The sequence below is a fragment of the Micromesistius poutassou genome (assembly GCF_964030765.1).
Source record: "Micromesistius poutassou genome assembly, chromosome: 6".
Lineage (NCBI taxonomy): Eukaryota > Metazoa > Chordata > Actinopteri > Gadiformes > Gadidae > Micromesistius > Micromesistius poutassou.
Window position 1 is genome coordinate 11,711,560 of NC_140276.1, and position 12,447 is coordinate 11,724,006.

Genomic DNA, 12,447 nt, shown 5'->3' on the forward strand with positions numbered 1-12,447 from the left:
GTCTTTCTGACATGTGCTTGGATACGAATCCTTTCATAGTTTTACATTTCATATGATTCACTTTTTCCACCTTTTTGAATATTGAAATATCCCTTTTATAAGGGAAGGAGGTTTCGATTTTTCAGTAGATCGTAATCTTACTCTTTTCTTGCGTTCAATCCAGAGCCTATATTGCTTGTTTTTCTCTGTGTTATTGTCCCTTTCTCTTCCAAGCCTTTCAGTGCATCTTGACTGCCCTTTATTTTCTCCTCCGTCTAAGTCTAGGGCTAACTTTTCAGTTAAATGTAAATTAAGCTTTGGACCACAGAGCTGTTGCCTCTTCATTTTGATGTCTTTTTCATGAAAGATGCAACCTTTTCATATTTACGTACCTGATTCTCTTTCAGCTGAAAACATTCTGCCTCCCTGAAGAAAGACTGTCCCTTTTGAGTTAGACTGTCATCATTCTTTTCACCTTCGCCTGAAAAACGCCATCCAACCACTGCAGAGAATACAGTTTTCCATAGACCACCAGCTTTGTTCTGTATCTTGAGTTGTCTGTACTCCAGCAGCAGAAACCTTGAACTTCAGCATGAACGAGCAGCGATCTGGGCCGCTGGGCCGGCCAATGGGGAACATGGTCTCTGGCATGGGGCTTGGTAGTGGTATGGACAGCCAGGACCGCAACTTCCAAATAGCTCGTCGTGGCGGTGGAAGCCATCTTGGCAGCACCATGAAGCTGTTCACCAGCTTAGGGCTGTCGCCGGCGGACCTCGATGCCCTCACACAGATCCCCGAAGAGAACATCAGTGTGGAGACCCTACCCCACAGACTCATGCAGCTTAAGAGTCGGAAGGGCGACACTGGAGACAGGCACATGGCCGGCAGAGATCTACCTTCGATGTCCCCCGGGACCTTCTACCGTGGAGGCAGGGAAGACTGGGATGACATGCATGGGGGGAGGATGGGTGGTCCTTCCATGGGGCAGTCTTCAGCCCATGGCCAATCCCAAGCCAATTACGGTTACAGTTCCATGCAGTCCGCCAACTCTTCCCGGGGCTATGACTTTGGCTACGGTGGCAATAATGGTGGTGGTGGCAGTGGCGGCAGAGACGGGCAGTATTCAGGTCTTTCCCGACATGACTCCTATGGGGGGCATTCCAACATGGTGAGTATCAGCCCTGGCTCTTCCCCCTGCCCCTTTTCTCTGGGGGTTTCCTTGTTTATAATGTTATACCCAGATTAGGTGAGCGACGTCCTTGAGTTGTGGTCAGTCCACAAGTTTGCGCCTTTACTCCAGTCTTCCATTTTATATCATTCATTGACTAGAGATTTGCTCTACTGAATTATATATATTTTTAAATGTAAAATCGAGCTATCCTATATTGAGTTTACTTGGATCCAGGTCATTTCATTAGACCAAATCTAGGAAATTCACTGAATTCTTTGCTTACAACCATTCCTAAACTTTGGCTGTCTAGCTACAAATACCACTTGGGGATTTCAATTTTACATAAACGTTTTCCCCAATTTTAGATTCTTCATGCAGGGCAATTCTTCTCATACATTATTTAATTCCAGTATGCATATAGAACTTCAGCATATTGTTGCATCACAAATATTTCCACTTTTTTATTCACACGCACAAACCAAATGATCTGGGATATTTTAAAGTGAGTTGTAAGTGTCTTATCAATGGCTGAAAGTCGGTAGGTCAGGCTAGGAGTGTTTTGTAAAGGCTAAAGGTTTTACATGTCTTTTAGGAGTGGAATCAGCACACTAATGGACTTTGTCATGCAGAGAACCGAAAACATCTTCAAATGTAAGTTTGTTTAACAGTCAATGTTGATTTTAGCTTTTTAGGGTCCTTAAAATCAGTTTTGCTTTTAAGTGGAACGGAAACATCAACGTACGTACGTGTTTATAATGGTGAATAAATGTTTGTGCCCTCTTTAGGAGGGTACCATTCTTATGACATGACCAGATTACCTTGGCGTTTCTGGTCTACATTTTTCTTATGTGCAATAATGTTTGAGTCAAACTGACTATGCAAGAATTGTGGAGGCAAATTATCCCAATACTCAAATTTGGGATCAAGAAAGATCAAGATCATTTTACAAGACCAAGTTGACAGGAATATTTTACCAAAAGAACACGTAGTTACTCACCCTGACCCTGATATCGTCAATGATTTACTCATTATGGGCTGGCTGTGTTCATATTGCCAATAAATAGGATTGCCCACGGAGTCCATGTAGCTTTCGCTTTCCATTTGTATTATCATCTTCATAATTGTAATCCAGATTCAAATCCTAACTATCATATATTAGGGTAAATAATGACTTGTTTTCTCTAGGTACCCAGACTGGGACCCCACATCTGGGTGAGACACACATCTGGTATCAGTTCATAGTGGACCATTGTTAAGTTAAATGGTACCAAATAATTTTGTCACAAAATGGGAGTTGCATTTTAGTGGCTTTTGTATATGACTTGCTGTCCAACAATAATAATCTATCAAATGGTGGGTTTATTGAACAACAAATGCTATTTTGGGTTGATTTAGCTGTACATCCATTGTTGAATAGCCAAGCTCAAGCCTAACTTCCTTACTTATCCCTAAGATAAGCTTAACTTCACCATTACAAGGTGATAGTGTACTTGATCATCAGCTATACAAACTGGTATTGTACTTTGGGATGCAACAAGGCAACAGTTTGACCCATTTGTACACATCTAATAACAGCAAAATCTTGAAATCAGTCTGGTATTTCCAAGCTGTCATTAACCAGTCAGGGAAGATAACAAAAGTCAAAGTTTGCTGTAGTTATCAAATGCACAGTATAACACAGGATGATTATGGGCAATGAAGTTCTTGGGACAAGGAAAGGGTCAACTATGTAAAGAAATATAAAACACAATATAAAATACAGAATGGAAATACAAAAACGCATCAACGTACATGTATGATCCTCAAATGTATTTTATTCTTTTAGGGGCGGCGGCCATCACATGGACACGCCCAACCTCTCTGCTGGACTGCCGGGACCGATTCCCATGTCTCAGGGCCATTCATCGGGTGGCATGCCCTCTAGCTGGGGTAAGCAATGGTCACTGGTCAATCATCCACACAATGCACATTTCTAAATGTGTATCGATCTATTGATTGTGTGTTCAGGGATACGTCTTTTTATTTATTTTTTATTTCTGATGGCTAACAACATTAACCCGTGTCAGATTGGATGGTCAATTTTTTTCATTGTACAAAATGTTTATGGTGCCTAGGCAGCATTATTTAAAAAAATTACAGTAGACCGACAAGAACATATACAGAAGTATATGTTAACCTTTAAAATGAAAGCTAAACATCACATAAAACAAAGGTGCAGTCATTTTAACCATGATTTTAAATCCTGCAACTTCAACTGTGGAATATGGCTGAAACCTTTAGCTGTGAACGCACCATAACCTTTAGTGATTTCCCTCTCTCAATCTGAGTTGGTTACATATTGATGGTGTAGGGAGAGTTGGTTGTTAAGGTTGAGCTCCCCTCCTAAAAGCCAGAGGTGCATATGGATGGTGTCGCCATGATGGAAAAACATGTTTGACGTGCTCCCGCTATTATAAGTAATGTATGCCGAGCAATGTCGGTGTTGTGTTCTGTGTGTTCTGTGATTTGTCCATCCCTTTTTGCCATTGCATTGGTCCATGTGGAATACCTAATGTTTCCAGACTTGAATGACGCTGGGGGATCCAACACCTGCTCGCTCTATCCACATGCCGTTCTCTACCTTTATCTTCTCTACTGACTGCCATCACTCGGCACTGTAATTAATAAAGTCCACCTAATATTAAGTATCACTGTTTATATTCTCATCCGCATGTGTTTCTTCATAGGAGGTGGGCCTACCTCTGGCTTCTCGAACAAGGGCATGCCACATTCCGGACATTCAAAGGTAATGCATCGTGTGTGTGTGTGTGTGTGTGTGTGTGTGTGTGTGTGTGTGTGTGTGTGTGTGTGTGTGTGTGTGTGTGTGTGTGTGTGTGTGTGTGTGTGTGTGTGTGTGTGTGTGTGTGTGTGTGTGTGTGAAGTCTCTCTACAAATATGTGACAGGTCATAGAAACTAGGGGCACAAGTAGTCCCTGGGGCATTTTGAGTTATTCACAGTAGTAGTAGTAGTTTCTAAGCTTTCCAACGATGTGTAACAAATGAGCACAATGGTGCTCATTTGCATCTCATTTAGATAAGCCATACCCCCTGTCACGGACTGTCAGTGGTCTGGCAGGGCAGAAAGTGGTTTGAACAATGGTTATCATTAATGTTGATGTGGTGTTATTTTCCTTTTAGTGGACTGATCAGAATTAGAAGGTACTTTGTTAAAATGGAAATGCTTTTTATTACAAAAAGGCCCTGATTATTGAATATCATTCAATAATGCACAGGATAAGATGTTACTCCCTTGTGCTATAATCCAAGGTATAAACCACATCTACATATCTACAACCCCATCTGTGTAACACTCTGTAAAGCATAAAGGACAGAATAATAACAGTATACAGACATTTTAGCTCAACCCTTAATAACCCTTCCCCTCCTATAACAGGAATCAAATCAAACTCAAAGTCAAAGTGGCTTTATTTTCAATTACTTCACATGTCAAGACATTTCCTAATACTAAAGTAAAGATTTAAAATACACATTATTAAAAGTACACAACAGTAAATTTAATTGTAAGATATATGAAAGATAAATAGGCAGTATTTGTAAACTCTGTATGAGTGACACAGCATAGTTTTTGTATGGGATTGGTTACGGTAGTGCAAAGATGCAGTTGATAATAGACAAAGGTCTTTGTGACATTGACAGTGCCAAAAGTAAGTACAGTGAATAGCAGTCAGTTCCAATCTTAAAGTATGTAGTGATATAAATAGTAAATAGTGCAAGTAGACAATAATGCTAGAAGACAGTTTGTATTGTGTAGAAGTGCAGTGTGGATGGATCAGTCTGTTGCTCCGGTGTATGATCAGTGCATTGTGGAGAGTGTGTGAAGGAGAGACCAATTATGATATCACACAGTACGTTTACATGCACAGCTTAATTCGATTAAAGCCATAGCTCGACTATGCTCCTCAATTGGACAACTGCAATTGTCCACGTATACATGGCGGTGAGTAAATCGATTCATTGGCCGAAGCGTGTCATGCCCCGGTACGATAGGTGGCGCTGTGCCCATTTCAACTAGTGGTAATAGAGCCACCGGTTGACCTCTTTACGTCACCAGCAACAACAAACTCAGGCGGCATTCGAGAAAGATGTTTTCAGTAGACAGCTGTCAGTTCACTTCGGGTCCATTTCTTAGACGCTCCATTTTTCCAACCTCTCGGTCGTATGCCAACTCCTCCAGCTGCTCTGCCGGTGGAGGACTCTGCATATGACCAAGAGGAACAATGGAGTGTCGGAGAAATTATATAGACCCGAAGTGAACTGACAGCTGTCTGCTGAAACATCGCTTTTACCGTCGAACACGCACCTGTGGTTTACTGTTCAGCTTCTGTTGTCACTTACAGGAAGCTGCTTTTATTATCGCCAGGTGTGAGGTGAGGGTGCGTGGGACTGTCCACAAAGATGTGCGATGGGTTGATCCAGCACTACACAGTTGGTACAGTCCGTCCCATGAAGGTCAATAGAGCAGTTGCGCTATGTTTGGTCCATCTACTTGTGATGTCCCTAGTGGATTTTGGATTCACACCTGGTGGTCAATTAGGGGTTAGTTTTGGAAAATGAAAGGCACTAGGTCATCAATGTCAAAGTGGGGGAAACCGAAATGCCTGTATTCATGTTATTCCAAACCCAACAAGGCCTATCTTCAATTTGCATCGGAAGAGGAGGCCAAAGCCATGGCACGGTTCTACAACTCCAACGTCATGGCAATGGTGTGTGGAAAACCCGTGCGGATCAGCCACTCCCAAACCTATCCCACCATCCAGGTGAGTCTGGCACCTGTGGCTTCACCATCAAGCAGGACTTCTGGCACTACTGCCTATTGTATGCCAGGTCAGGCTGTGTTTCTCTTTCTTCATTCTTTGAATTGATGAAGACATCCCCCCTCCCCACCCAGTGTGGGTCCAGTAAAGTGGTGTACGTCGGAGAGCTCCCCAACACCAAGTACAAGGAGGAGGACGTCCTGAAGCTAGCCGAGTCCTTCGGTAAAGTCAGGAAATACTTCCTCAACAGAATCCGCAGAGAGGTAATCTCCACGTCATGTCAGAGGGAAAGAGGTGTGGGCTACTTGGTTGTGTTTGTTGTGTACTGTAGTTCAGTGTCCTCCTGTGCTTTCTGCTGTGACACCCTGACTTCCTGTCTGGGATTGATAAAGCACAGCTTATCTTTATCAGGCATTTGTCATATGCGTATGTGAAACCAATGGTTGCTGTGTTCCACAGTGTTTTATCGAGATGGAAGATGCGGAGGACGCAAAGAGAGTGTCAGATTTCTACAAAAAGAACCCACCCAAGATGCAGAACAAGCACCTCAGTGTCTCCGTCAGTAGGAAGTACAAGCAGCTCAAGAATGGGTAAGTCTGTCCATTTCCAACACACTCCTTATTCTCAACTCTCATGCACAGAATACATATGAGGACTGTAACACAACTTGCACAAAAACTCAATGCAAAGTTGCAAAGGCACTGAGAAACCATGAGAATGTCCTCTACCAGGTAAAAGTGAATCTGAAAAATGTCCATAGTTGCTCATTATATTAATGTTGCATATCATAATTTATATTAAAGGAGAACTCTGGCGAATTTTAACCCCATTATCGTTTTCCTGAGGGTCACCCCATGTTGAGGGAAGTAAAAAACCTGACAAATTGATTTGACCTAGCCAGAGATCTGCACTGGCTGCCGGCGCTACAGAATAGCTATGACGCTAACCTACGTGGGCAAGCTTTATCCACTCACCTCAGATTACCCCGTGGACATATCCAGAAAGCCCTTACTAGCCGATAGCAGAATGGGTGTGCGGATGCACAGCCACTGTGGCTAGCGGCTGGGAGTGCATCCTTTCTGGATATGTCAACGGGGTAATCTGAGGTGAGTGACTCCATGCAAAAACACGTTTATACTGTTTCGCCACACAATTTGAGTTAGACGAGCACGGTGTTGTCTCGTAAGGAACCAACTCGTGTTATACAGATCTTGGAATGGTTTTCTGAATGTGTTGAGAGGCCCCAAAAGCGGATAAAGAGCTTGCCCACAATGCAACACTGTCCATCAATAAAAGGGTGAAACAGAACTTTAATCTTGCGATTTAAAAAAAATTACGCTGTTAAAATGGTTTGCGTCAACGCCGTTAATAACGCGTTTAACTGACAACACAAATTAATTTGTGTGTTTTTTCTTTTAAGGTCATCATAAAATACAAAATAGTGCTGTTTTAAAATCTGGAACTAACCCTCTCTCCCCCATCCACAGAATGCCCATGCAGGACGGGGTGAGTTCCAGCACCAGCAGTACCTCCTCCAAGACCTCCAAGAACACAGAGGAACCGCCCTCCAAGAAACCCAAAGAGGAGAAGGTCCCCGAGGGGGAGGAGCAGAAGGAGGATGATGTCGATGAGGAGGAAGTGGAGAAGATTGAGGAGAGCTCCACTGAGGAGTCAGGGGAAGCGACGCAGCCCCAAGCCGCTGCGGAGCCCCCGGCCCTGGGGACGGAGGAGGCGAAGGAGAGCCCAGACAACCAGAAGACTGCTGTAAGTGTCCCCTCCTGCTTCTAGAGGCACACCTGACCTTTACACCATCCCCCCCTTTTTTTTCTAGCCCCCGTCAGATCCCAGTGTACAGGTCGATGGGCATGACACATCGGTCCTAAAGCAACATTAAACATTTGTTTGCAAAGCTGTGAAACTCACCGAGTGGTCACTGGTGTTCGTTGATGTTCGACCAAAAAAATCAGAGCACGTATGCTTTCCAGCAGAAGTTTGACGATCGTAGAACTATTTTTTTCAGCCGAACCACATCGGTGTGTAAACTTCCGCTGGACAGTTATACACCTGCCAGAAGTTGGCGATAATGAGCATTTACGTTAGTTAAGCAACCAGCTGGGAACAACATTGGCGGCGGACTAATACCAAACACTTTCAAGGCTTCCTATAGAAATGAGTGGCTACAACAAAATTACTAATAAAACCTGCTGGAAAGCATACTTTGCTCAGATTTTTTTTTGTCGAACACCAGTGACCACTTGGTGAGTTTCACAGCTTTGCAAACAAACATTTAATGTTGCTTTAGGACCGATGTTGTATGCCTGATGTTGTACGATGTTGTATTTCTTTTTAGCCCCCGTCATATGACGGGGGCTAAAAAGAAACCTAAACTTCTCCAAACACAGACTTTCGGTGAAGTAAGCACCGGAACCGATCTATCATCATAAACAACCGAAAAATAAGGCTTAAAGTGCAAAAAAAAAGACTCCCTTTTAAGCAAACATATATTTTCTCATAGATCTCCTGCATATTCTTATTTAAAACTGTTGAATCCCTCCCTCAATCCCTTTTCTGTCCTGAAATCTCCATCTGGGATCAATGAAGGGCCTGTCACACGTCCTACCTCAGCAGTGCACTTCCCTGGGGGTCTCCCTGCTTGAACTGCTCCCACCCCCTCTTCTCCCCTGGTTCTGCCCCTGTGTAGGATGTCAAGTGTGAGAAGGTGGAGGTGGAGGTGTCTGCCAGTGCAACTGGTAAAGCCAGCCATGCTGAGAGCCCCACGCCTGAACCCCAGCCCTCCGCGGAGGCCAAGCCCACCAGCGCCTCACTGCCATTGGCCCCGTACGACCCAGAGACCTCCCTCGGTGAGCCGGGGTTGATCTATGGAAGGGTGCTACCTGCAGGGGTTTCTAACTGGGTCGGAAGTGGAACAAACAAGGGGGTCCCAAGGGTGCCACCTGCAGGGGTTTCTAACTGGGTCAGAACACAAGGGGGTCGCAGCCTGGGTCCAAGCTGGTCCATAATAAACATTAAAAACTTTGAAAATGTATTATTTAGAAAAATATATATGTATTAGAGACTAGACTACACAATGTTTCGTTTGTATTTCGTCAGTGTGTTTGATGACTGAAAGGGGAAATAATGTATGAATGAAGAAACTACATTTAGGAATGATCAAACCGTTCTGACATGGTAATGAGAACGTGTGGCTGAACAACATATATACAATATATATATAGTAGCTAGGGTGTAATCATGACTGCAGTAGGGTTGCAAAATCTAACTACAAGCACCACAAAACACAAAGTGTGTAGTAGAAAGTCGCCGTAAAGAAACTAAGGTTTAATCAATGTACAAATGAAGGAAACAAAGATTTTGTTTCTTCCAAGAACTATCATCAGTTATTATAAATAGGCAGGCTGAGCATCCTTGAGTAATTTACCCTAACCCCTACCTGCTCCTTAGCATGTATGTAATGTATCTAAATCGAGATGGTGCATGTTTAATGGGAGTCCATAGCTGTATTGTAGGTGTGCTATGACTGACCTGGGCTGTGTGCTGATCCGCTGTGGTTCCCCTCAGGTGTGGAGTATGTGAAGATGGGCTACTACTGCAGGGTGTGCTTCCTCTTCTACCCCAACGAAGACACGGCCAAGAAGGTCCACTGCAGCAGCAAGGCGCACTATGACAAGCTTAAGGTATGCTGCTGCTGGCCTGGCCCTCGTCTACAGCTCAGCCCAGTTATCAATGCGTACCAGATAGGGCTCAACGATTTGGGGAAATAATCGAATTGCAATTATTTGAACCAATATTGTGATCTAGAATGCAATTTTCTTTTAAAATTTCCTTATGTTCTGTATTATTCACTAAACAAGCTAATCGTTCTATAGTATATATGTGTTGAGAGGAATTGATGCATGAATTGATATTACAACATCTTTATTGAACTATTGAATTGTAAAAGAAAATAAATAAGAATCTTACTGATTTCCAGTCAGTAACGGTAACAAATCACCAACCAATTATTTTAAAAAAATGTGAGGCCTTTGCGATTTGCAAACCGCGTTCTATTACTTTGCAAGTGGGTTTGAATTTGATTGATCGTTCAGCCCTAGTACCAGCCAATGAAAGGCAGAGTAGGGCAGGTCACCACATCTGTCTGCTCTGTCGGCTAAACTGTGCTGCTGCTGATAGACGGTCGCTCTCTGTTAGTTTGCTCATGCATACTACTAGTCACACTTTCAGGCAGCCTGGAGAACACTCACTGTAGGCAACCAGTTTTATAGAAGTAATTATGCGGATAATAAGGTTAGCTTGTAACTTGAAGAGTCAGCAAACCCACTGTTTCATCTGGAATTTGAACACTGAGATTATAAGTGTTTCTGGTTGAGTTTTAGTAAATAGTGGGTGTGTCACTGCTATTCACACACACACACACACACACACACACACCGTGTCGAATAGATGTGACTGAGTTGTTCTTGTTAGCACCGTTTCATATAGGTCTGAATATCACTGACAGGACTTTATTCCACAAAGATTCCGAGTTCTGTGGAAAATTCCTGCAGTTGCAGCTCGGCTTTATATCACAAAATGGCCAAGTGATGGCTCCTTCAATGGAAATTCAGTAAAGTAGTTATTAGTCAATAAGGTTTTAATTGCTAACCTTCTCTACCCATCTTCTTTCAGAAACATCTAGAAAAAGAGTAGGAGAAGGCCCAAAACCCCAAGAAAGGGAGAAAAGCTAAATAACTTTTTTTTTTTTTCCGGCTGTGTTGGTTTTATTTTTGGGATTTGAATGTGATGCACACTACAATAAACAAAGTTGAAAGTTGCTGTTTAATAAATTAAATAAATGTAAAAAAAGAGAACTTGCATGGTTATTTTATACTTTCTGAACTTTAATAATTATCAATAGTATTGAAGAAAACTGAGATCTTGTAGTTAAACCAAAAAATCACATTGTAGGTAAAATATCGGCTTTAAAGAGATGACCGTCTTGCCGTCTCTGTGCCCTTGAACCAGGCATTCGTGGCCCATGATGTCATTTCATGATAATTTCATTTTCGTTATTTAAAAAAACCTACGGAGCATTTACAAGGCAAATTGCAAAGGGAAGGATTATTTAAACCGGTTAGTTTTACAAGCAGGTAGAACATGAGGACATCCATGGTGACGGAGAACTGAAATATTTGAAATATTTGGTTGCAGAAATAATTAATCTTTGATTCACTCTGATCTTGGAACTGATTTTAAACATGCTGTTTGTCTTTTTCTTTGAGGGTGTGAAACCAACAAATAGAAGAACCCTGAAGACTCTAAGATTGATTTTTTTTTTTTTTTGTGGGGAAGGTAAATTCTGTTTTCCTCACAAATCAGAAATAGTACCCAAATATTTGTATGATGTTTGACAATTTCCCAAGCTTCAATTGTATATGATTCACTCTTTGGCTGCCTCTCTATTACATCTAAAATCAATAATCAGTTCCTTGGTTTAAGAATGAAAAGTTTTTACCGCAACATTTAATAAAATCAGAGCATTTCCTTGATCAGATTCTGAACCTCGGGGTAGGGACAGTAATGTTCTCAGAAAAGTGTCCAAATAGCTACCCTCCTGAGAGCTCTTGCATCAGTCAGTGAACATAATGAAGAGAAGGGACAAAAGCACGCTCCTTTGGGGCGAGCCGGAGAACATGGCTACAGAGTCTGAGAAACGGCCATTTAGAGACCCTCTGTTCTCTGTCAAGACATTCAAGGTCCATAAGACAGACCCTTTGTATTGATGGATGTAGCATGTTACATCAAGTGTGCTTGTGGCTTTTTTTTTGCATTTTTATGCTTTATAATAGTGGGACAGTGAGATAGACAGGAAGGCATGGTAGAGAGGGGGGGACATGCAGCAAAGGACCACAGGCAGGAATCGAACCCGGGTCGCTGCGATCAGTGCGTTCTACCCGGTGAGCCACCGGGGCATTAGCTCAGGAGGTAGAGCGGGTTGGCTGGTAACCGCAAGGTTGCTGATTCGATCCCCGGCTCCTCCTAGTGTGTCGTGGTGTCCCTGAGCAAGACGCCTCACCCTAATTGCTCCTGATGAGCTGGCTGTCGCCCTGCGTGGTTGACTCTGCCGTCGGTGTGTGAATGTGTGCATGAATGGGTGAATGTCAGTCAACACTGTAAAGCGCTTTGGATAAAAGTGCTATATAAATGAGGACCATTTACCACTTCCGTGAGGCTGTTCTTAGTGTTTATATATAGGCAAATATTACACCTTTGCATCCTCTACACATTTTCCTGCCTGGTAAGCAAATTGCAGTGGATTAAGTTCAACATCCACAGTTGACAGAACAATTAGAGATCCGCGACTATATTAAAGACATTTTTTTAAACTCTTTATTGGAAAAAGAAATGGCAAGGTTTTAAAATATAAAAGCCTTTTCTTTAAGTTACAATGTAAATGTCCAAAAGTGAACACATCCTCATCAGAAA

General features: G+C 42.6%; 1 protein-coding gene across 1 annotated transcript; it reads left to right on the top strand.

The window, feature by feature from the left end:
• Positions 1–571: 571 nt before the first annotated feature.
• Positions 572–10,737, top strand: matr3l1.2 (matrin 3-like 1.2; the record flags this gene model as incomplete). Its single annotated transcript, XM_084469176.1, has 12 exons — positions 572–1,147; positions 1,743–1,801; positions 2,336–2,362; positions 2,976–3,079; positions 3,877–3,935; positions 5,839–5,967; positions 6,099–6,227; positions 6,424–6,554; positions 7,452–7,728; positions 8,666–8,825; positions 9,544–9,659; positions 10,651–10,737. The coding sequence occupies 12 exons, from the start codon at positions 572–574 to the stop codon at positions 10,669–10,671; spliced, it is 1,788 nt and encodes a 595-aa protein (XP_084325302.1). The 3' UTR covers positions 10,672–10,737.
• Positions 10,738–12,447: the final 1,710 nt, after the last annotated feature.